Source organism: Anopheles coustani, chromosome X (assembly GCF_943734705.1).
Source record: "Anopheles coustani chromosome X, idAnoCousDA_361_x.2, whole genome shotgun sequence".
Taxonomy (NCBI): domain Eukaryota; kingdom Metazoa; phylum Arthropoda; class Insecta; order Diptera; family Culicidae; genus Anopheles; species Anopheles coustani.
In genome coordinates, this window is record NC_071290.1 from 5,481,578 (window position 1) to 5,507,076 (window position 25,499).

A 25,499-nucleotide genomic window follows, 5' to 3' on the forward strand; every position below is an offset into this window, starting at 1 on the left:
TTGCGAGTGCGGTACGTGACTTGGTTTACATTTTTGACGATGCCGCGCCCCGGCCAGTCCGTTGCGTTTTCGCAACCCGTCCCGTTTTGGCGCTGGATTTTATTTCATTTTAAATTTTTGTATTACCGCCTGTTAGTTTGTTTCATCGACTCGCTTTTCCGACTGCGGCGTTTGTTCTTCCTTTTTGTTTTTTGTTGTTTGGAGGTTATAATAGTTCACGTTCGCACTGGGAAGGAATACAATTTTACACAACGAAAAAAAAAAAAAATGGTACGAGAGGAAGACGGACACGAGTACCCTCTGATGTACATCCAGGGTTTGGGCGATGGCCAGGGTGGAAAAAAAGCACATCCCAGATCTTTCGCTCTCTCTTTTTCTCTTTTTCTCTTTTTCTGGAAAGACACACTTTTCCCTTCGTACGCAAGCGAGGCGCATCACGGCTAGTCATTGATTGAGTGTGGCGACAAAAAAAAAAACAAAACAAGGGAGGAAAAACCTCATCAAAAACGAAAGCAGCGGACAACGGACTAGCCGGCGGAAAACACACACACACATACGCAGGAGCGGATTTTTATTGTTACCCACTTTCCTTCATTATTGCCTTATCTTTAATATGTACATGAAGATCGCATTTTCGCTCGGCGACCCTCTTGTTTCCTTTCCCCCCCCCCCCCCCCCACAACTCCACCTCACCAAGGCATTTGGGTGTGTGTGTGTTTGTGTGTGTTTGCGCTGCCTCCAGTGTTGTAAATTTTGCACGCGTTCACCAACTTCACGCTGTTTTAATACGGGTTTATATCGACTCCGATGCATACCGCAATGGCGCAGCTTCCCGGATTCCAGCGAAAGGGGGGGGGGAACGTTAATGGCGAGGCCGAACCGTACATGCCACACGGTGACGACGACAAAGACGACCAACCAACGAAAAAACAAAAAAAAAGCGTTTCCTTTTCCGCACCGAGGAGAAAATGGCCATCGGGTTCGTCGCAATCGTCGTACTTCCGCAATCTGAAACAACGACCAGCGACCCGAAGGGGTCGTAAGCGTGGCCACGTTCCAAACGGCGGACGAGCAGCGCGACGAAATAAATCCTTTGAAAGCGTTTATAGTTTGATGGGGCCTGTTGTTTTTCTTTTGGTTTGCTCTCTTGGTCTTCATACCACGAGCCGTAATTTCCCCCAGCACAAGACAACGAGTGTAGGGGAAGCTGTACGAACGTTGGTTTTCCCTTGGAGGAAGGGTGGGGGGGGGGGGGGGTTAGTTGGTTTTCCCTGGCGCTCCGATTGAGGCATGAGGAAACGAGCGGATTAAATCCGATTACTGCAAAACGATATGGAGGAAGAGGATACATAAAGATGCCGACTGTGTTTGTGGGTTGGCCGGGGGGGGGGGGGAGTCTGATGGTGTAACAGAGCAAAGGTCGGGAGCTGCATGGATCGGTGGGAGGGTGGCACTAGTTTCCCCGAAGAGGATGCGAATGATTCAGGCAGATTAAACGATTGCATCAAAATCGTTCCATTTAGCCAGTTAGCGTTTCGGAGCTTTTCATGCTTACATTCCACAAGATAATAAACAAAACTTGTGGAAACGCACCACACACGCGCAAGGGGCCAGCCTATAGGGCGCTGGGCGCTGTCGAGTAGTCGAGGGTTGCTTTGTTTTGCTTGTTTGGAAGCTCGCGCTCAATTTATATGCAACGAAACGCGTTCCGGCGCGTCTTACGAACCGTCGCGGGGCACACGCATTTGCATGTGGAAGCGAATGTGTGTGTGTGTGTGTTTGACAAAAATAACGAGCGAAAGCGGAGGGAATGACGAAGGGGGGACAAGGTCAAACCGAGCGAAATGTTATTGAAATTCAAATTTTTCCCAATTTTCTTAACCGCTGATCGAAAATTCGCCGAACAGCGAGGATTTCGGTGTTAGCCTCTGTTTGCATTGTAGCAAGTGTTTCGTGGAAGCTGCAGAGAAGGTGGGAGGGAAGTGGCCTGAGGAAGATGAATGCCGGATGGGCAAACGAAATGGAAACGGACACTGCACTTCCGGCTCGGGATCAAGTGAACTTTGTAACGATGGAAAGCTATCCCAAGATACATTTCCAATGCCAAATAGATTTAAAAAAGTTTTACCATGGTTTTAACATGGGTGTACTAAGTCGAATCAGTTTTATTGAGGTATTTCAAAAAGCAAAACTGTTTTAATTGTTTCAACATCTTTAAAACTTTTAAAAGATAACTATAAAACCAATCATCAAGCATAAAATCTTTGTTATTTAAAGAGTGCGAACACCTTGTTAAGTTTGTCTTAAGACCAGTTAGAGACAATGTAGACTTAACGAAGTCTTGTGGGGGTGTCCTTAATGCGTTTGTGCTGGATAAATAAGTAGAGAAAAACTAAACATTTGGTAGATACTTGAAACGAAAACGAACTACAACAAGTTAATTAACGTATCTATTATGAGTGAAAACCTAATGTTAGGTAAGAAGAATAACAATGTTATCTCACAGATACTGCAAAAAGACATAATAAACACAGTGAACGGTGTAGTATAAAATTTGCAAGCGATAAAAGGGAAAAGGTAGATAAAACATCGCTCCAGTGTTTTGTGTTCTTGATAAAGACTAATCTTGATTGAACCTACCAAAGTGTCAAATTTTAAAGTTAGTTGTTTTGGATATGGTCCCTTTTTACTGGTGTTCCAGAAAACTTTATTTAACTTTATAAAAATGTCCGTCTTTATTTTACTTTATAAAAAAATCGTGAAGATCGAAATGAAAGGATCTGTATCCTTGTTTTGCAAATAAAATTTAAAGCAGAAAGCGAAACATCCTGAAACAAAGACGCAAGCTTGGTTACATCGTATTAAGTACGATGAATGTGAAATTTATGTTCCTGTTTCATTATTTCGAAGTGGAACTGAGATCCCTATTTAGGCTTTTTCTTTGCTTGTTCTCTTCAACAGTTTATCGATATTTAAGTCACAAGTTCGAATGTTGAGTCTAATGAAGTAGCCTCTTTCAGGATACTAATTAATGCAGCATCCAAACGCTTAACTTCCATTTGCAACATTAACACTCACTTTCAAAACGGTTAGGAACATTAATCTATCGATGAAAAACCAATGGAGATTGCCGTTTTACTTCCCGAGTAGTCAACGACTTTAAAAATCCAAACCATCTCGACATCTCCGAAACGGCGACAACCGGCGCATTCTGTTCACGCTCCCTTCTCCGCCCGACAGTCGAGTGACGAGCTGGCAAATTGTTTCCCGTAAACCCCCTCCGATCGGGGAAAGAACCACCCCCCCTGTCCGCACTCCTAGACTGGATGGGGAAGTTTGTAGAAAACTCAGTTAATTTCGTTCAGTGCCGAACACGAAACTGCCTGTAGAATGCATAATCGAAATCTTCACATCGAGTGGCACGCGAGTGCCTGCCTTTCAGCAGGGAACGGATGGAAGGGGGGAGGGGGAGGGGGGGAATAGATAACCACTCACGCTGATGGACTTGATTGGGCACTGGCGTGCTGTGCGATCGTTATCCGTTTACGATTTCGGTGGGGAAGCTGTAATCTATCGACCCGGCATCAAAGGAAGAGCGTGCACTTACGGCGCACGATTGGCAAGATTTATGTAGATTGCCGCCGGAGCGCTACGAAATGGGCCCGCGAATTGGAATGCCTTTCGGAAGCGCTGCAGACGTATGTCCCGCGCGCTTTAAACATTACCCCCGTTAAGAGAGAGAGTGAGTTAAATCCTAGGCTTGAAGCAAGGCTGGTCCTGTCTAAATGCCCTTTCCCTCACATTTCAATCCAAAGATGCACCTCCAAGGTCTGGGTTAGAAGCGTACCGAACGAAAAACATGGGTATCGACTACCCCCCCGCCGGAATTCTACTTCGAAAATGCGCTGACCCTCGCTTCGGGAAAGTTCGTTAAAAAAAAAGGAGGTCCTTTCGCCCTTTCCTTATGAAGTTGCGCCTCGCTCTTCTTGCGAATTCGGCATCGAAAAAAGACCGGTATGTTATTATCCCTCACCCCCCCCCCCCCCCCCCCCTTCCTCACCCGAAATTGTGGCGGAACACGATAAAGAGGCAAATGAAGTTAACCCTAACCGGAGGGATAACGCTGCCAGCTTTTTTTGTTTGTCGTCCTGGCGATCCTGGCGACGCGGAGGGACGGTGTTGGTGGGGTTGGGCTACAAAGGAGTTGTTAAAGTTTTTTGTTTTTATCGGGATGAACTGGCAATGGGAAAGAGAGTGAGAAAGAGAGGGCAAGGCGGGAGAAGTGAACCAAAGAGAACTAAGCGAACATAATGTGAAATGCGAACGAGAAAAAGTGAAAGTGTTCCCTTGGCGCGTCTTTTCCCCGGAACATGCAAGGGGAAGGGACGAACGAGCGAGAGAGGAAAATAATAATGAACAAGAAGCGGTCAGGGATATTAAAAAAAACGCACGCGGTGTGCGGGGCAAAATGATGGTAAAATAACAAACCCCGTTACTTTTTCGCCACCCCTCGAAGAGGGAAAACCCATTGCCGAATCGAAGCAGGCAGGTGCAGGTGGAAATGGGGTGAGTTTTATATTTAACAAATTGTAAAGTTTACCTTTTACCCTTGCCTCCCATTCTCCACGCGGTGGTCGAGTCCCAAATTAGTCGTTGAATCAATTTCAACTCGTTCTGAAGCTGATGCCATGGGGGGGAAAGGAATAACCGGCTAATGATGGTGTGTCTTCATTGGCCCGAGTAGGGGCTTCCAGAAACCCCCCCCCCCCCCCCCTTCCCCCCAAAAACGGAGACTGGGAAGTACCTCCTCCTGACACACTCGGGTGCGAAGTGGACCGGTTCACTAAATTAAGAAAAATCGATAAACGCCCAGCATTTTTCGTCAAAAGTGAAGAGGGCCCCCAACCACCCGAACCGGGCTGGAGGCTGGAAAAGATGGCTGAAGCTTTGGGAAGGGAACCGAAGGAGTGGACCAAAAATCCGGAACATCATCCGCAAAGGTACGCAAACCAGGGTGGGGTGTAATGAATGGGAGAGGCGTGAAAAACGAGAAATTAGTATGCCTTAACAATATCAATATCCTTTAGCGGGCCGCCGCGCCTCAACCGAGGCACCAAACAAAGCGCCAAAGGAGCTATCGGGCCGAGATCTCTTGTCTCCTCGTTCACGGTCGGTCGCGGCTTGTAGTAGCAGCTCTAGCTGTTGGAGCCTCGCCTATGTCCCGCCGAGGGTGAAGCACATCGCATCTCCGAACCGGGGCGAGTAATCATCATCGTCATCGGCAGGCGTCATCATGCTAGAGAGACATCGGGAATGCAGCCTGTCCCTAGGAGTAGTCTGTCTGGGCGCGGATGCCCGAAGCTCTCACGAGAGAGAGAGCGAAACCAACGAAACCCGAGGAGGCTGCAGTTCCGTGTTCGGGTTCCGGAGGCTGCGACCAGCTCGGGTAGTCCTCCTCGGACCCGAGCCCGAGCATCGCTAGGTTCGGGTTTGCCACCGGACCGCTGCTTCACTCAGTAGTGGCCGTAACCTTGCGTACATCGCAACCCTACCATCCGATTCTGGTGAACACGGTACGCAATCACGACGCGTAATCAGACGCGCATCCGGTGCTTCACTATCTCGCGGTGGTCAGTGCACTGAGGCCTTAGTTGGCTGGAGTTGGACTAGCCGCCAGTTCCTTCTGGTGTCTAGAGTTCATCCGGAGCTGAGGACTTCGATAAGTGCGATAAGCTACGCCTTGCGTGGGTCTTACTAGAAGCAGCGATATTCGTATGAGTTCTCAAGCAAAGGACGTGAAAAATAATCCTTCAGCGAGCAGCTTCACTTCTCATAGAAACTGATCGGAGAACATTTGTATAATGATGGTAAACTGTTCAGATGGCCGAGCTAAAAACTTAGCCTCAGAAAGGATCTTAATTGACACGAAAGAGCATTACTTTAATTATCTTTAGAGCTTCTTACAGCAGACATCCAATGTGATAACCTTGTCATGTTAGAAGAGTTTTTGAAATTGATTATTGGCTTCCCGAAGGTAGAGAACCTTCTGACAGATAAAATCGAATACGTAACGTAGTCTACCCGGCCTGTACTTGACTTCAAGCAATAGGCTATCCCAATGAAATCTATATTACAACGCAACTCCTTTGCTCAATTTCTTCAAATCATACATTTTGCCAGAATAGTAAATACCAGAAGAATGTGAAGTTTAGCTCTTAGTAACCCTGCCAAGCTGTAAGTTCATCGGTGAAATTCCTGCCCAGACAGAGAGACAACGGTCACACCAGCACGTGCCGGTGTTTGTGCAGCTCACCAATCAAACATGCGGTACGGTTGAACCCCTAAGGAGGTGCACCGAAGGGAAAAACCGAACCCCCGAACGGAACCAGTGTATAGCTAGTGTGAATGGTGGTTACCCCTCCCGTGCGTTGCTGCAGCTGATCGCAAAAATGGTGAACCTTATGCAGCTGATGCGCTGGATTCCGCTCTGCACCGTGTTTGTCGTCATACAAGGTAAGTACACCGTTTGCATGGGGTGTGTCGTGCAGGTATGATCCTTACCAATGTTGGTGTTCCAAGTAAACAACCGTGCAAATCCTAGTTCTAAGCTCGGAGAACGGATATAAGAGTCGAAAGGCAAAACATGAGTCATAGACTGCCGAGAAATAAAAAAAGAGCTAGAAATGGAGAAACCTTCACATTACAAGAAAACGAAAGCGACTTCTCCGTTGGAATAATGAACAATTGGCTGATTCGGTTCCCCCCCTCGGGCGGAATTGCGCTGGTATTAAATATTGCAGCTTTCGGGTGACGCGAAGTTGAAACTTCGCGAATGCCCCTGCTTTGGACATTCATTTGACATCCAGCCCACCATCATGACGTCCGTCACGGAGCGTACGGTGCGACGGGTTTGGCGTGGCGTGACGAACGTTACGCCAGTGCGCTGTAAAGCAATGGCGTCTGTTTCGTGTTGGCTCGGAGTGCTGCAGTTAAATTGTAAAACTGTATATCAGCTTTAAAAATGTAGTCCTACGGTGTGTGTGTATAAGCTTTATAAAGCCGGACTTAGTTCCCGGTGGGAAGGAACCCACAGAACTCGATTCCATTTCAAGTTCCGTTTTGCAAAGTGTTTTTGGAGACGCTTTACATAAACTACGAGTATGTCTACATAGAAGAGGAGCTCTAATTCATACATCTTTAAATCTAACTACGTTAAGTACTTCTACAACAAATTCATATTAACTTTAAAATCTTCGAATTGGCTTACATAACGTCAAGCTGCCTCCACGCAGCAGACTCCAAGTTCCAAGTTCTTAGTGTCACTCCCTTGTTTGCGAACTCAGATAATAGAGCAGTTTGGAGCACGTTAGGCGCGCCTCAATTCCAACAATATTTTATTCAATTGAACAAATTGAATAACTCTTCCGCCTATCCCCAGCAACAGCGAACTCCACCTCCCGCGTGCACAGACGGTTGGAGATTGATCTGCATGTGTGGTTACGCCTGTGAGACACCGACACCTACACCCTGGATCCTTCCAGAGCGATAGTCAACTTGTTCGCGTTGCGATTGGTAACGTGGCCTTTACGGGGGGGGGGTTGGGTTCTGGGCCTACGGAAAGAAACTGCACCGTCCGTTGGTTATGCAAAGCAGGGCCTCTACGTGAGCCTACCCCGCCCCGGGCACTCATCCCATTCGCCTTAGGACGTGCCCGCAGACGGTATCCTTCGATTCGGTTCCAAAACAAAACACAATCGAACGAAAGTGAAACGTGCCCGGGACGCGTTGACATTATGAAATATGAAATGCTGGTAGGTGGGCGGGCTCTCACAAAAAAAACACAAGAATCAACTCCTTTCGACCCCGAATCGAACCGTGCTCGGTGGCACAGGTCCTTGATGGCTGGGAAGGCTTTCCCCCTCCCAGGCGTGAATGTCGGTAAGATTCACTCACACTCACATTCGGCACAAATGGCGTGAAATTGTCGTGCGACGTATATCTCCACACGTCGTGTCAGGAAAGCCCCGGTTGACGTATCGACTGGGAACGCAGCTGGCCCCGAGAAACACACACACACACACAGTGGATGACAAGTGTGATCTCGCGAGGTGTGACACGATGGCTGTCGGCTTGTTGGTCGAACGCCTTTCCGGTTGTTCGATTCCAGGATCCCGTACTCTTGATTTCTTTTTTGGGAGTCCTTTGAACGAACGGAAAAGTGGTGATGTGTGGTGATTCGAGTCGCTTCATCACGTACGGAGTCGGGTATGTCGGGCAGACCGAAGAAGGTAATGATTGAAAACGATATGCAAAATGTTCGTCCATAATTCGGACGGTGTGTGGGGCGCAGTCCTCCCGCAATAGCGGACGTACCCTGACGTGACTCTCGGATTCGGATCTGTTGCGCCCCCCCCCCCCCCCCCCCCGCAGCGGGCATGTGTTTGTGGACGAATCACCCACACAAACACGCGGTGATTCATTAGACGCGTTAGGACGCTCCAGTTGCTTCCTCAAACGACAACGATGCGTTGGGGGTCGTCTTCCGCTCATCCGACCGATGTCCAACAGGTGCAGGGCACCTGAGGAGCACCTTTGGGGAAAGGGAAGCCGGGGGTAAATCTCACCATCATCAGCCGAGCCGATCGAAATGTTGGAAAATCCTCAACCTTGCGTAACACACACATAAACCCAACAGGATTCCGGAAGCGCCATTCGAAAAAGGGATTTCGATTCGCGCGAGGCGAACGTTTGTCTCCAGCACGTCACCACGGTGCCATCTCAAGCACACACGCCGTACGCCGGTGCAATAAAGAAGACTGTTGCTGCCGCGCACTCTGCCGATGCCGCATCGATGCCGGAGCGAGAATTGCCAAAAGTTGCTGCAGGCTAAAATCGGCTTTCATTCCTTTGCCGGAAGCAAGGACACGCAAGGGTACGGTGGGCGTCGGCGGTCCGTCCGTTCGTTCGTTCGTTCGTTCGGTTTGGCTTCAAACGCTGGCCAGCACACCTGCTCCTCGTTCGTTTTGTGTGTGTGTGTGTGTGTGTGTGTGTGCGAGTGATCTATCGGTACACCATCGATAGAAGCCAGAGCCAGAGCAGGCCCAGCTAGGCCCAGCAGTCCCACCCCCCGGCGTTTTTGAAGTCCCCAACTCCGTACGGTGGCAGGCTCGAGCTGCATCGCTTTCATCACTCCGTACCCGTGCCAAGGGAAAGCCGAAGACCCGTCGCCGGCACGCTGCTGGCGAACCGGCAAAGTGGAAAGCCATCGCAATCGGATTTCCGGCTAACCATTAAGACGGCACATTCCAGGCGACGGGTGGAAAACGGGGGGGGGGGCCCAACCTGTCTACCGGTGACAAATAATGACGTTGAGCGCCTGATAGGATTGTCATTTAAACGGCTGCTCGGGCTGTGTGCTCCTCGTTCTGCATTCCACGCTGCAGCCATTTTCACGCCCCATCCACTTCTTCTACTCCTTCTTCTTCTTCTTCTTCTTCTGCACTTCAGCCCGCTTCCGGAAAGAGCCGGGAGTGTAACGGAGGAGATCGATTTTCCCGAAGGCAGATGTCAAGCCGGGCAGGAGGACGCTACCATCGTGATCAATGGCTTCGAATGCTTCCAATTACCCGCGCGACGGCATCTGAGAAATGAACCTACAATTGGTTATTGTGTCTCGGCGTTCTAAAACGGATTTAATACATTTACTCCACCTTTTGTGCTGCCGATTGGAGTGCAGCTTTCTCGCCTCAAAGTAACAAGTGTTTGTAGCTTCTTTTTATTTAGGCAACCTGAGCGGAGAGGAAATCCCGCTGTCAATTGATAAACAGGAGCTTTGTAACAAGTTTTAGGCGAACGAGTCCAGAATTATCAGCTTCTGTTAACACGTTGGCTGCCAAGCGTTTTTAGCACACTTTTTTAGAACAATCCTTTTTAATAAAATTTGCTTAAAACATTTATTAAACCAACCATTTTTGAAGGCTAAGCAAAAACTTTGCTTCTCAAAGAATTGACATAAAATATTACTATAATTTTTATGTTGCATTTTCATTTGTTTATGGTTAAAACACTTTTTAGAACTTTTTAGAACTATCACCCACTTTTGATATGGCAGTCAACGTGTTAAACGTCAATCTGGGAATGGATTTGTTTTGGTTTGGTTTCGAAAAGAATTACCGAAAGCGCACTGCAGCGAAATTGACAAAGCATGCGTGAGATGTGAACTCTCTCGTATTCATAAATAAGTATTTCCACTTAAGAATAATTAAAAGGATTCGCAAATCCCTTTAGAATCACTTTCAACGAGTTGAAACTAAAATTATAAACACTGTGCAAAGATAAACAATCTCTGAGGATTGATACACAGTAGCTTTGTAAGATTACGTGGACATAATTTCACATCTTTTTATCAGCTTCTATTTATATATCGTTAAACGTCAAAATGGAAATGGATTTGTTTGGATTTAGTTTCTAAAATAATTACCAAAAGCATCCTACAGCCAAATTGAGAGATGTAAACTTCCGCGTACGTATTCGTTCTTAAGAATAGTTGAAAGGATTTGCCAAACCCCTTTAGAATAACTATCAAACGATGAAATTGAAATTATAAAAATTGCTCAAAAAGCAACACTAGAGATGGGTAACTCTGATTCTTATAAATCAACCTGAATGAATCTTTGCGTCGTTTTGGAGGTTTATAACTCGTTAAATTAGATTCTTTGAATAACAGATTGACGAAGCCATCAATGTTTTGAGTTTTAAATCTGCAAAGATCCATGAGTCAACCCGGATGATTCGTGCGTGATGGATTCATATTAATCAATCGTTCCAAAACAAATGGTAAGGGTTTGTGCTCGAGTGTTGCACAAACGCATGCTCACCGAAGCTGTTACTGTGATCAAGCCATTTATCCATCATTCCAAAGGTCCAGGACCCGTTTATTCCTTGCCTTACCGTGTTGAAATGTTTCACAAAAATCTCTAAAACAAATTGAAACTCTTGCCAACCCTGTGTCCTGTGCATTCCAGGCATTTGGGGCAGGAAAAGAGCCCAACGCTCGACCGCAGTCCGGCCGATAAACGTGAAACGGCATCCGCAACAACCGGGGTAACGCAATTAGAAACTTTACGCCATCGTAAAGCTCGTCCGGGTTGCGGCGGGAGCGTTTGGCTAACCGTTCGATCTGGAGTGGCTTTCCGGACGGCGGAAAGCCCAAACCGTGCAAACCGTGAACCGGGGGTGGGGGGGGGGGGGGGCACCGGCATTACCTGTGCATAAAATTTGCAAAGGTGCCACCAAACTCTCACTGTCACTTTTATTTTTTTTTGTTTCATCTCTGTTTGTTGCCTACATCGCACGGCAGCTCCACTCCGCACCAGCAAAATTGCAGTTCATGAAACTGAAAACTTCATCAGTTAATCTCCTCATTGCTACCACGAGGTAGGTGTGGGGGGGGGGGGGGGGGGGGGAGGTGGGAAAGGGTTTTCCCGTCAGTGGCGTCGCAAGCTGTGCGCTCCAGGTTCTGGGCAACGGAACGTCGACTCGGGCCGGGAAGCTGGCGAGAAAAACTCGGTAACGTAATTATTCCACCCGGTAGCCGCCATCCTCCGATGCGAATGACAAATCCCGGGGTCCCTCGGTTCTCGGTGGATGTGGAATTCGAAGGGGGGGGCGCGCCGACTCGTCATCATCGTCACGATCATCTTTACCATCATCCCGGAGCTCGGATGGCCCGTCTCCGAGAGCCCGTGCAGACTGGTAACGGGTTTGCAAAGTCATTCCATTTTTGTAGAGAAAGAGGCGTGCCCGGTGGTGAGCGGGGGGTGATAAACCGGAGCAGCGAAATTGCTTCCATTGCAGGGTGACAGACGGGCAGGAAAGAGCGCCGTAAGAACGGTGTGGTGGTAGTACATGACAGAAAGTGAGATAACTGGTAGAACATGAGCCGGAAACATAAACTGAAACAATGTTCCAACCCGGGACGGGAAGAAGACGGGTAAGTGTAACCGGTACCGAGGGGGGGGGGGGGGGGGGGAAGACGAGAGGCAAGAAGGAGACAGACCAACGCCGTGCCTTTCGGTCTCGGTCACAGTATCACATTTCACTTGCCAGTTTTCACAATATTCACACTCAAAGGAAGCGATCCCGGTTTCCAGAACTTGGTGACAGCGAGGAAGAACATCAGGGAGCGAGGGGGTTCGGGGGGGGAACGGACAACAAAAGCCGAGAAAAGCCTCCACGGAAACGCGCTCGGGAAGACGATGGAGGGGAGGAAAAGTTTTAAGTTTTTGTTTCTCGCTTACCGCTCGGCTCCGGAACGGCTCCGGAACGCTCCGGAAGAAAACTCCCCGTGAGTGGGGAAAGTGGCGGGCGGGGGGGGGGGGGGGGGGATGGGAGTTCGCTTGCGAAACATTTTACAACAATATCAAATCATATTTTCCCAATTATAATTAACTGCATTACACTTCGGGGGCTTCAACTTCCGAGCCGCTCCGTGCCGGTTCCGCAACCAACTCCCGGCCGCGGAACGGAGCTACTACCGTCGGCGGGAGGCTCTAAGGCGCTTTTCTCGTTCTGCGGATTGCTTCCCCCCCTCACCCCTTCTTCTGCTCCCCACTTGCGTCTCATTTCATTGCCAGTGAAAACTCCTTACACGCCATTTTAATTACGGTTAGCGCACGGTGGAGCAGGGAAGCGTTACCTACCGTGACGCGCAAAGTAATTCCCGTGGTTGGAACGGAACGGGCGCCCCCCTGAAGATAGGGGGGGGTTTCTCATTCCGCGGCGACGACAAAACAAAACAAAGTGGACCTAACGAGGCGTTCTGAAGCGGTTCATTTCATAGATGTCGTTAAAAACAGTACGTTTATCGTCGCCAGGCGACTGCAGTGGGTTCATGGATCAACGTTCCACATCCTACCATCACCGTTGGGGGGTATGTGTGGGTACTATAATCCGCTCCTGCTGGTGGCTATCTCCCCCCTCCCCCCCCCCCAGGCCATCCTGTACGCCCCTCATCGCCAATCATCGATCGCATCTGACGATACGTTTGCCAACGCGACAACGCATTAGTTCGCGAACCCACTCGGCGTAATGTCCTGCCATGGTTTTGCGGAGCGATTAGAACACGCCGGAACTGACCAACATCGACCCTCACCGCTGCTACATTCTCGTGTTTCCCATCGACAAAGGGCATGGTATGAATTTGTACGTTCTCATTATCACCGACGACTGGGGCGAGCTCCCGAACGGAGCGGAGCACATCGAACATGCACATTTGTTCCGCTTATCCCAACGCATAAACCACAATTGTCCTCGCACGCAGGGATACGCAACTCTGTGACCAGTACGCTCCTCTTTATTCTAGAAAACTCCACATCGCGAACTGAGCCAACGAAACTCAGTGCTAGTTCTAATCTTGAAATATTTATCAACAACCGGAATCATGAATCAATCACCTCCCTTGATTCCTTGTGACAAACGGAGTTGCCAACCACTGCCTTCAAACACGCTTCGGATATGCCTTACCAAAACCGGCGTTATCTCATCGCTTTCCGCTGCGCTTACACCACTCGATGCACTCACCATGGTGGAAATTATGCCCTTGCAACCACCCCTCCCTCCCTCCCTCCCTCCCTCCCTCCCTCTCAAGTACGGCGGACCGCGAAGCACGTAGTTTGCCGCAAAAGGTTAAATGCACACTTCCGGGAAAAAAAGTGCATCGTCAGCGATATTGAAATCAAACGACCGCACTTTCCACCAGCACCATTTTCCGCCGGTTGGGGGGGGGGGGTTGAGGGTAGGAAAATCGCTCGCTCCTTCGGCTATTGATGAGCTTTCAATGCAACCTGGTGGAAGATTGGAAAGACGATTTATGTGGCTGTCGGTGGCGGAACGTTGAACTAGAAAAAAACGAACACAATTGTAAAACAAACACGGGAAGTCGTAAGTGGATTTCCACCTCGTTCCCACCAACAATCGGAAAAGGAAAACCCCGAAACTGGGAAACAGCAAACCTAAGCGTATATTCTCGTAAGTAAGTTGTTTGAAAGTTGTCAGTCACGATAAACGAAAAATTATTTATTCAAATGAATTAAAAAATCAAACTTTCCGTTTCTAACAAATATTATTACATTTCTGTGTATTACTCCACTCATTCACACACAACGTTACGGTTGGGAAAACCTCATTGTTGCTTAATAGTTCACAAAATAAAACGAATGTATGTTGTACACTTTCCACCCGCCCCTTCACACTGAACTTCCCACCGTGCTGGTGGTTGGCTTTCCATTTAATTTCATTTCACCAACACCACACCGGGGTGGGGACCGCTAGGGTCGGTGTTACGGACGAGTGCCGTAAAGTGCAATCATGCAAATGGACGTAATGAAAAGGCTCGATTTTCCAGCAGCAGGTCGGAAAAACGCTCGGGTTGCTCGGGAAAACCCGTTCGCTACGAAGTGAGATGGTGAGACATGCCGTCGCTGATGGAGGTTCCGGGGGTGTGTGAGGCGAAGTAACGTGGATGGAGGGGGTGCCAAAAGGTGGTGGTGGTGCAAGAATTACTACCAATATGGTTGGCCAAATTAGGCGGAGGGTGCGGTCGGCGTGGCGTGTGGGGTTTTTGCGCGCGATAATTGATTCATTTGCGCTCGGGAAATGCTTTTCCTATCGTTCCACGTGCACGATAATAACTATGCTCGGCTGCTTCGGCATTCATTTGCATGCTGATCATCTCATTCAATTTTCCGCACAAAACGGAAGAACAGCCAGGGTTTAGGCGCCCGACACCTAGTTGCTTCTCGCGTGTTTTGCAATCGGCGGCAGATATTTAGATGATGATGCCTGGAAAACTTGCACGCCCCCCACTCCCCCCCCCCCCCCCCCCCCCACTGTTCGCTGATTTAATTTCCCGCGCCGAAAAACGTAACCCGTAACAGTTTTTGGCCATTTCGCTTTCGAACGGGTTCGCCCTCGGAAACCCCGGGAAAACCTCCCCCCCCCCCCAGCGATGGTGATGCATTTTCAGCTCGGCCAAGCGGAAACACACTTCGCGGTCGGCATTGGCAATGTACCGCCGGGTTCCTTGGTAGTAAATCGGAAAGCGGAAGCCCAACGACGATGTTTTCCCTTACGCCTCCGAAACCATTAGTGGACAAATGGGGCCCATCTGTTTTCCACCGGCACGGAAGAGATCACCTGCCGGGTCGGGTGTTTTCCATGGCAGCAGAAAAGTGGACCGACGATTTATTTGCCGCTCGTTGGGTGTTCGTGTCGTTGTTTGCTTTCGTTGATTGATTGCAAGAAAATCAAATGTAGCATCATGGATTGTCTCAGAAGTGCCATCATATAAGTTGCTTCATTTAACATTCTTTTCTCTCCTTTTAAAACAAATGTTTACTGCTATTGCACAATTGTGCAAGCATTTCGCAGTCTTTATCATTGCTCATTTTAACAACTTTTCTTTTGATTGTTTAAGAATAATGAACATGAATTAGCAAAAGTAATAATCCTGCACATTTCACAATATATAAATAATACTTAAAAATTGTATTCACATTTTCTTTATCGTTTAAGACTCTTTCAGTTTTAAAAACGACCGAAAAGTGAAACATTCATAACTTGTCAATTTTCTTGGTAGAAAATAATATGACATATTCTCTTCGAGAGCTATAGATGATGCTGCATCAATTAAAACTAAGCCAAATAAATATCATTCGAATGAACTAATATTACGGTAAATTGTAGTTGAATTTAAATTTTAATGGTTTTCATGGTTTAAGCGTGGTTAAAATTTTATAAATTTAAAAACGAAAATATGTATAGTGAATATAAGGTGTATGTTTTAGGGGCTTCAAGTTATAGCTGCTTGGGGCACGTAGTATGACACTAGAAAACATTGCTTTGGAAACATGCCCGAATGCTTTTTAAGGGTCATTTTGACCCCTATTTTGAAAACGCTATAACTTCACTATTTTAGAAAATTTTTCAAATCCGTAAACTGTTACGTTTTAGTATATTTATAGACTATCTTTTGGTGTTTTTAATTTTTTGATGTACCACTCCGCTTCCGCTAGCTCGGTGTATAGCTAAAAAGAACGATATTAGTCGAATTTTAATCCTTTTCAACTTTTACTCTTTCAAAATATTCAAACAAAAGATAGTCAACAAATATACTAAAAAGTAACAGTTTACGGATTTGAACATTTTTCAAAAATATTGAAGTTGTAGCGTTTTACAAGTAAGGGTCAAAATGACCCCTAAAAAGCATTCTAGGTATAGTCAAGTTGGTTCTCGGAACTGTTTTACATATAGCTTTCGATTTTCAGAAAAGCTTTATTTGTTTTGTAAAAATATTCAGCCGTTTTCGAGATATTAAAATCGAAAGCTGCGTTGGGGTCGAAATGACCCCAATTTGGATTCTAGTGTTAACCGTCTCTGCTCAGAGCATCAAGTTTAAAGATAATTATCGAACATTTATAGTTTCTTTCACTCCATTTTCAGAACAACTTCCATTTGCTTGTAAGACCTGTTGTTTTCTTTCCGATAAGTGAAAATGGATGACTAGCAATTAAAATGTGTGTTTTTGTGGAAATTTTAAGTTTGTTAAAACACAACCAGCTTCAAAGTTTCAAACTCAAATATCACAATGGTTTGGTCAGTTTGTTTTTTCAAGAGCTGTATTGCACTATTCGTCCTTTTGGAAATGCAAAACAAATCCATCGACGAGTGACCCCGGTGCCCTCCGCAGTGTTTGTTTGGCTTTTCGCATCGTTACGGGGCGAAAGGTCAACGGGGAGGATTTTCCCCGCGAACCCAATCTCAAGCTCGGAAAGGCCAAGGAAATTTATGACTAACGATCAACTGGCCGGAGTGCACTTACTCACACACACTTACGGGGAGGGGGGTGAAACACAACACGAAGAAGGGAAGAAAATAGGGGGAGAAAATCCAGCTGCCTTCGCTGAAGATCAAGAGCTTGCCGGACGAGAGAAGATCCGCTAAGAACTCGAGGTTCCGCCCCGTTCTAGCGTAGTGCGGACATTTTGTGCACTAAAAACAACACACAAACACACACACTCAAAGGCTACGAGAGAAGGAAGGATGTCAGCCAGCACTTTTATGGACATTTGTCCACACACGTTTCAGCCCCCCCCCGTCCACCAGCTAGCGCCTCCACGACCATATGCGCCCTACGTCACTTTAATTTCTTCCAGCAGAATCTCTGCAGCGAGTCTCCTGGGAAAAAGTGTAGGGGTTGGGGGGGTGCATAAAACGGCACGGAAAGCTTCCTCGACGGGATTGAAGATTTTTACTGGGCCGAGTGTTTTTCGGGGATTTTTCCACACGCCGAGGAAGGGAGGGTTTCGAGGTCGGTGAAATCACGCTGAGACGGACGAAAAATCAAATAGAACGTCGCAGCACGGGAGGGAAAAAGACCCCGGGGGGGGGGAGGGGGGGGGGGGGGGTCTTTGGGCGAAGATGAACGAAGGAGGTAGGCTTGATGCGCCGATGGAACGGATTAGGGTGGTTTTTCCGCCGGCTTGACGACGATCGGGCACGACTTTTCCGCCCCCGCCCCCTGAAAGCGTTTGTTTTCCCTGCCACGAGGTGTGCGTGTATGGGTGTGTCGGTGCGTTTTCGGTCAAGAAATGGGTGTGTTTGGAATTTTTCCCGGTGCATCGATGAGGAAACCCCCCACCCCCCTCCCCCTCGTACGTGCTCGGGTTGTTCGCGAGCGCAAACATGCGGCGACATTCTTCACATCTTCACCAAGTACAAGCGGCGAGTAGGAGCGGGGTTGGTGGCGGTGGAGTGGCAAGAACGAAAGACTAGGGAGAAGGTGGGGAGGGGGAGGGGGGAAATCATTTATTTTCTAAATTGAGCGTAAAATCTCTGCAGCAAAACTCGTTCGCAATCTTTTCTCGCCCGTCGGTTGATGATTGTTCGTTTCTCGCTCCCTCTCCTTCTTTCTCCCTTTCTCTCTTTCTCTTCTTTTTTGTCACGCGAATGCCGTGCAGTCTGCCGGGAGCCGTCAACGGGAGCATTAGGCAAAAAAGGAAAGCGTCGCCGTTGCAAGCAAATAATAATGCGCAACATAAACAGTCTCCAGTGCAAAAGGTTTTCCCCCTCCCTGTCGACCCTCTCACTCAGGGGAAGGTGGGCCCGTGGCGGCTTCGTGGGAAAAATTTTCGCTGATCCAGACGATAACCCGGCGGGGGGGTGGTGGGGAAGGGGGGGGAGGGTACACGAATGGGTGGAAATGAAATAAAAATAGAGAACTCAGCGCTGCAACACAACACTTTTGGTGCCAGACGTCAACGTCAAAACGTTGGCTGCATTAGTGAAATGGATGGAAAAGTGCGCGGCAGGGGGATGGGGGGGGGGGGGGAGGATGTCTGGAAGGTAAAGGAAAGGAATAAAGTGGTCACAGTGGGTTGTACGAGCGGAGAAAAGAAAAGAAAGCTGGCTCCCTTTCGCTCTCTTTATTTGTACCTGAGCTCGCAGCAGATGGCACAGATAAATTACCTCCATCTCTCTTCTCTCTACAACATCCCCCCCCCCTCCCCACCCCTCTTGCACCTTCCTACCCTTACCATCCACCTCCACAAAGCCAGCACGTCCGAAGCCGTTTGATGCTGTCGGACCCTGATTTTCCCAAATGCATCGACTGAGACGAGTCGGCAAGTTTTCCTCAGGGAAACCGAAGGGGGGAAGGGGTACGTTTCCCGCTACTGCTGTTGTATGCAAATTATCGGACTCTTTGCCGAGACGTTTTTTCCGCCTGCTTGCAGCCTTGCACTCTGCTTCTTGAAAATCGTCAACCGGCGCGCGTAATACAATCTTCCCCGGCTGCATTTTCCCGGCTTTACACACCGATGCATTCTTCAACAGGCCGTGGAGAGGCGGGGGGGAATTAAATATGGAAACAGTATAAATAATTCCCGAACTCTACGGCCTTGCGAGCTCGCTAGATTGAGGGCGAAAGCCAACGGACGCCAGTTTTGATGTGAAAGTTTGCACCGACTACCGTCTATTTCCATTCTTGATGAATCATTTCATTACCGTGCATTTCATTTACATTCCTTGTTTGAGGCGTTTAACGGCGGAAAATCTTAGAAAACTTTTGTAACACTTCATTGGCCCTGGGTAAGTGGATTTTGAAGCTTCTTGAAGGTATTATTGTTTTCATTCTGTTCAACTATTATTTTCAAGGACAATTTCAATGTTACAATTACATTACTTTTCTTCTACACTTTTAATTTCGTTTCATTAGTTTGCGTTTCTATCAATCTTATGTACTCTAGTGAAGGGAAAGTTTTCTTTTATTAGAGTCGAACTGTCAGTTCTTTCTTTACAAACACCAACTTCCTGACAATATTTGGGTCCAAACTCTAGCGAACGAACACCAACTGGAAGGAAAACGAAAACTAGAAAGTCGAAGTTAAAAAGACAGCTATTGAGCGCAGCTGCCCCCACTGCCTTATCTGTGCAACACTGTGCATTCTCGACTGTGTTGGCCCGACGGGAGCGCGCCGGCAGCTATTGACCCATCAGCATTCCACAGCGTGCCGGAACGCCCAGCATGCGGAAGGTGTCGGACCGTGCGGGATTCCTTGAGCGTTTTCTTTTCGCCGGGGGAAAACATTCACACCAGGTGTGGGTTCGTTTGCATGTTAGCCCTCGTCCTCCTGCCTGAGCAACAATGGAAGCTACGTTCTACGGTGCTGAATAAGTGTTGCGACAAGTAGCTCTTTTGAAATGCGAACGGAGCGAAGATTCACTCTAAGTGCGAACGGTATTTGCCCAAAAGAGGAGCGCATTAAGAGAGGTACGGAATGTGATCATACTGTTCAGCAATTTATTATAGCACTAAGAGGAATTTCATACGAATAAAATAAATCAGATAATTTCTTAGTATAGGCAGAATATCTGATAGCACTGATTTGCTCTATAGTAGCTCACCGACGAGGTACCTCTTTCTTCTAAAAAACAAATGTTCAACACATCTACGAAATGAAGACATGAAATTCACAGTGCAAAAAAGGACACTGTTTGTGAGTTCACGAATTCGGGAAAATATGGGAAAACTTTCCGGCATGGAATTTACCTAGCCATCCTTCCGCACTGTGCTTCCCGTTCGGTGTGCATTTTCTCCCCTCGCTGGCAAAAACAAGGCAGTATTTCGTCGAAATGGTTAGTCACCTGTATGGTTTAATATATGACATGCCTTTTTCTTTTTTGATTTGCTTGAATTGGTTGAAATGTTTTGTTTTCATCATGTCCAATTTGTTACAAAAACACCATGAAAATTTTTTGTTATTTAAAATATTGTTAAGTAGCAGTCTTTGGTTATTAAAATTATCCATGATAAGTTAAAAAAAAAAGCAAAGGAGAAAAGTTGAATATCGTTTCATCATATCCACTAAACATTGAATTGCAAAGGAAAAGTGACAACGAACTGGCAAAATGAGAACAGATAAACAAGAACGAAAGTCTACCACGAATCAAACAGGAGTAAAGTGCTTTTGCAAAACGAGTTTACCACAAGCAAAAGCCGGAAAGGGGAAAAGATGTTGGAAGTTGGGAAAAAATTTATCAAGAAAGGAAGTGGAGAAAAAAAAGGTCATGACATTTCATAATCAAATGCGCCGACAAGGGATGAAGAGAAAGAGAGGTTGAAAAGTCACAAAACTTTCACATGCACATGTGCGTGTATTTTTCTTTTCAATAAACTTGAATGAACTCTTCAAAAAAAAGCTTCACTGTGCGCGGGGGGGGGGGGGGAACAAGCAGACGGGCGGCAATAAAGATATCGGGAACGAAAATCGGGACACAAAAAACAAAACCCTTACATTTTCCAAATGGGTAACGCAAACGTTGCGTGTTGCGGCAGCCAGGGGCTGACCTTGTTGAAGGATAGTTTTCACAACAACTAAGGGAGGTGGAGGGGGGGTGTGGATGAAAGAAAAGTCGTTACGCAGTCGTTACGCAGTCCATTGGAGTCGCAAACACGTGTCGTCTATGTTTGCCGCTTCATTGGTTCGGCTCATTTTTGCCCGACGGTTTTTCCCCGGTCGGTGGGTTCGTCAACTTGTTCTGCAACATTTTCTCACGACCTCCCCCCCCTCGGCCATCACCCTACTGCTTCATTTTTCTCGTCACAACCTCGTCATAGCTGGGTCGAGTCCTTACGAGAAAAAAAAATATCTCACTTCATTGACGCTCGGACGGAACGAGTTTTGTTTATGATACATCCTTTGCTGGAAACGTCCTTGTTGCGCCTGAGTCCACTCCAATCGATGTGTGTCCGTGTGTGTGTATGTGTTTGTACCTGATTGACAAACCTCCCTTCGCTTCCTGCTTCACCTCTTTCCCTCAGGGTTAACGCTCGTAAAACACGAGGGGCCACCCAGAATTAATGATACGGAAGTCATAATCTGGAGCTGGCTGCGAAGTGAAGATTGATCGTTGATTACTGACCGGTTGCTGGTGTCGTGGCCCCCCCTCTGTCCACCCTCGACCCCGGCTGTTTGGCTCCGGAGTTATGGGAAATGATGAATTTCAAGTGATTCTCGAAGCGAGCGAAAGGTTACCGATAGATGAGGGCGATTGATTGATATTGGTTATATGGCTCCATTAGGACGTCTTGGCTTTCATGAGGAGGAGGGAGAGGAGTGTACTGGATCGTGACACTCCGAGCAGTTACCGATGTAGGTACACTCATACCTCGTTTTTTTATGTTGTGCTATTTGCCAGAATTGATCGAACTTCCGGAACAACCTTTCGCAAATATGTTGAGATAGCTTTAAACTCCTATCTCCTGGAACTAGACAGGTTTACCATATATTACGTTTCGACTTGAATCGATTTTTGATGCCTTGAATTTCCACTCCAGTTCACCTTATTCTAGTCATTCTGTACTCGTTCGACCTCATTGTTGTAGCTAGTTTTAGTTGAAAATGTTTTTAGGAACCTACAACCATAGTAGGAATATCTCAATATCGACAATTTATTATAGTCATTCGCTTGTTGGGTACAACCATCTGTCCATAACGGCGCCGTAAACAACACTTTGGAATAAGCAAATAAAATGGTTGGCTGCTCGAGGTCTGAGTTTTTGTTTACTTTTGGAATTTCGACAGAGCGCGCTGAGAAAACCCGTAGTTTGGAATACAGTCTTAGAGGTTATTCCCAGAAGTTGTTCACCTAGTTGAAAGTTTTAGTCTGCATCGAGCTTAATGTGTGTTTCTCGAGATAGGCTTTGTCTTCTTGGTCCTGGAAGAAGACTCAGAATTCTTCGTAATGTTGTCAGAAGCGCACAGGACGTAACCCGTGAGCGTCCTTAACCCTTAACGGTTGGCCTGTTACGAGGCAATGTCGATAATTTGGAGAATGTTGATTCGCATCAACAATTTCATTTCATTCCAACCCGGTTGGTTTATGAAGTTGGCGTACAATCATTCCGTTCCTCCTCGGCGCTCAACCCCCGCCATATGCCGGGGAGCTACCCTTGGGGGGTTACAACTGTCAAACATCTGTGCTCCGCCGCGCCTGATGGTCCCCAAGTCCCCTGCAAATGGAGCCCCAAAATTCGGCAACCTCCGGTCGACTGTGTCGTGTTCCGATGTTGTGTTTTTGATGGAGGTAGTCGCCCGGTGTCTTCCCCACGACTGCAAAGATATTTTAGCGATCGGAGGAATGCGAAAATTGAACATTGCACAGTCCAGCTGAGGACCGACCGATTACACGGCAGTTGTTAAGGACACAATCATCGGTATCCATTTCATCGCCCAACCCCCCCACGGTCTCTTCATCCTCCTCCTGCCCGGGTAAGCTCTTTGCTTCGGGGGGTGGCTGTTGTTCCGCAACGATTCTCGGTATCTTAAACTTTGCCGAAAAGTCGGATGAACCCTGGCTACTTGTCTAGCTCCAATGAGTTTGACCGGTCGATGCGCCATTCTTGAACGCACCAAGACATACTCAAGCGGCCTTTCGCAATCGATTCGTGTGGCGACCAACGTCTTGGTCGGATGTCGGCACGCACCGATACCGAGGAGATTACTGTGGTGAACTCTTCACCGTCGCTGCGGACGTGGAATGGCGTTGCCGGTGGAGCTCGACAAACTTAGCCTCCCGAACAGACCCCCCTCGTCCCCGTCCCGCAACCTCCAGCTCGACATCCGCATCGCGTTCCACTTCACTGTCCACCCGAAGTGCGCGTCGGATTGTTTAAGAAGCGGCAAATTAAAATAGATTGAAACTTTTGACTCTCAAGTCTTTCCACCCCCCCCCCCCCCCCCCCCCTCCGTCACTGCGTTTTGTTTTCCCTTCCGTTCCGGGACCCGGGCGAACGAGTGCTCTATCGATAATGCTTTTAAACACTTTATACACCACTTACCGATCCTGCCTCGAGCCATCGATGGCGACTACGTTTCACCTCCAACCCCCCTCCTACCCCCTCCGCCCACCTTCCTTCGCGCTTCGTGTTGAGTTGGGCTTTTCCTCCTTCCAAGCGCGCGCGCGCTGTCGTCAACTTCTTTACAACCCTCGCCTTCGCTGAGTGGCCTCTCTCTCTCGGCGAGTGGAAGGAAAGTTAAACCCAACCCGGTCCCGCGTCGCTCAGGGCTTTCTTCCCACCTCCCCCGCACCTAGGGGTATAAACATTTTTATTGGAGTGTCGCCGCATGCTTAGCAATGCTGATCACCCCTTTTCAACTCCTCCGCGACTCAGCTAAATAACTTCACCGCCGGAGCAGCTTGAGCGCACGGATCGATCGAAGAGGGCGCAGATGGTCACCACGGGAAAATCACCATCCGCCGACTGGCAGCGTAGGGGGGGGGGGGGGGGGGGGGGAGGGGAAAAAACACCCGCTGTGACTTCTTACAGTGCTTTTCAGCTGCATTTTGATTTGTTTCGCCTTTGTTATGAGTCGTATTCCTTGAAACAACGCAAAACAAAGCACAAGCGAGCAATCGCAGTGTGTCCACTCGCAATCCTTTCTTCAGCCCGGGGGGGGGGCGGGGGAAACCTTCGCAACAACAAAAAGTTAAACGCAGCGGAAAAACACACACACACACCCGCACAAATGGAGAAACATTTGCGCGGAGAAACTTTTCTGCAGCTGCTGCAAGTTTGCATTTTTCGGTATGTCTTTCTGGTGCTGGCGATTTTTCCGCTCCCCTCTCTTTTACCGTTTCATGGGACGGGATGTGGAGGGGGGGGGGGGGGGGGGGGGGGGATATGCCATTTGCTGAAAGGATTTTCCTCGCCATCGCGCGATCGGACGGCGCTGTGTTCTGTTTGAGTTAGGGATATAGATTAATTTGGATTGCAAAAATTTTCAACACAACCTGCGGCTCGCTGGCAACGCTGCATAATGGTAGATCCAACACTTCCCCCCCCCCCCCCCCCACCCATTTTCCCGCCAACTTTCGCCAAGAGGTTAGCGATGGGCAAACGAGCGCGTGAAGTTTTAGCGCCTGTTATAGTTTTATTCGGTTTTGCATAAAGTGAGGAAAATTGGGGTTATGCAGAAAGTTCGAATTGAACGGTGCTGTCTTGTCTTGTACTGTTTTGCCTGCACTTTGTTCAGGTTCTTATTGCATGCGCAAATGTTTGTTCTAGTCAATTTTGGGAACATCAACATACGGGAAAAGAATAAGTTGACGTTCTGCAAAGACACCCTTATAATGTTTATGATTCTCACGAGCAAATTGATTTAATGTTAAATTGAATAAGAAGGCAATATAAGAAAATCTTCTTTATCCTAACTGTAGCCTCAATTCCGTAGAGACTTCCGATAAGTATTATGTAAGCAAAATCCTCCGGTTAGATAAGTTCTAGGCAATTACTATACAGGAAAGTAAAACACCAGAAAACCAGGGTGAAATAGAAAGCTGTGCGGCAAGCTGCCTGAAAGGCGATGCCATCGAAAACTATCCCAGCCCGCGGTGGCCGGGTTCAAGAAGTAAATGAAAACATAAGCACGCACACAGGACGCTTTAGAGGGCGATTACAAATACTTACCCAAGTCTCGGGGACGTTCTGCAAGAGGCGAGATCGAGGATGCTTGATGACGTCTGACCGCACGAAGTGGTTCCATCCTTCAGATGCTTGAGCCGCTGAGGAGCGTCAGACAAGTAGCTCCTTTTTCCTTTGCTCTTATACACACACACACACACACTCGTGGGGTTGTGCTTTTTAAGCACCTCATTCCGACGGTGAAGGTTGGGTTAGTTTTATCACTTGTTTCAAGCTTACGCTCGGCGAGATAAACAAACATCCTTACTCAGCTCCGCCATTCCGCGGCTCGGCTTGACGATGGCGGGGGTAAGAGGAAGAGGGGGAAACAGGTGAAGGTGGGGGTGGACTCTCGGGAAAACCGTCCGGGCGAAATTTCACCTCGAAAGAAAAACGAGCGGTCCTTAGCAAAGTCAACAATTTGACACTTTACACGGGGCGCACACCACATATACACACACACACACACACTCGCCGT

At 47.8% G+C, this 25,499-nt stretch overlaps 1 protein-coding gene across 1 annotated transcript in view; it reads left to right on the forward strand.

The window, feature by feature from the left end:
* The first annotated feature begins 6,449 nt into the window (after positions 1 to 6,449).
* LOC131269257 (uncharacterized) overlaps positions 6,450 to 25,499 on the forward strand; it is a 51,833-nt gene continuing 32,783 nt past the window's right edge. The window contains exon 1 of the mRNA XM_058271606.1: positions 6,450 to 6,513. Coding sequence (XP_058127589.1) covers positions 6,450 to 6,513 — 64 coding nt within the window. The remainder of the gene's footprint in view (positions 6,514 to 25,499) is intronic.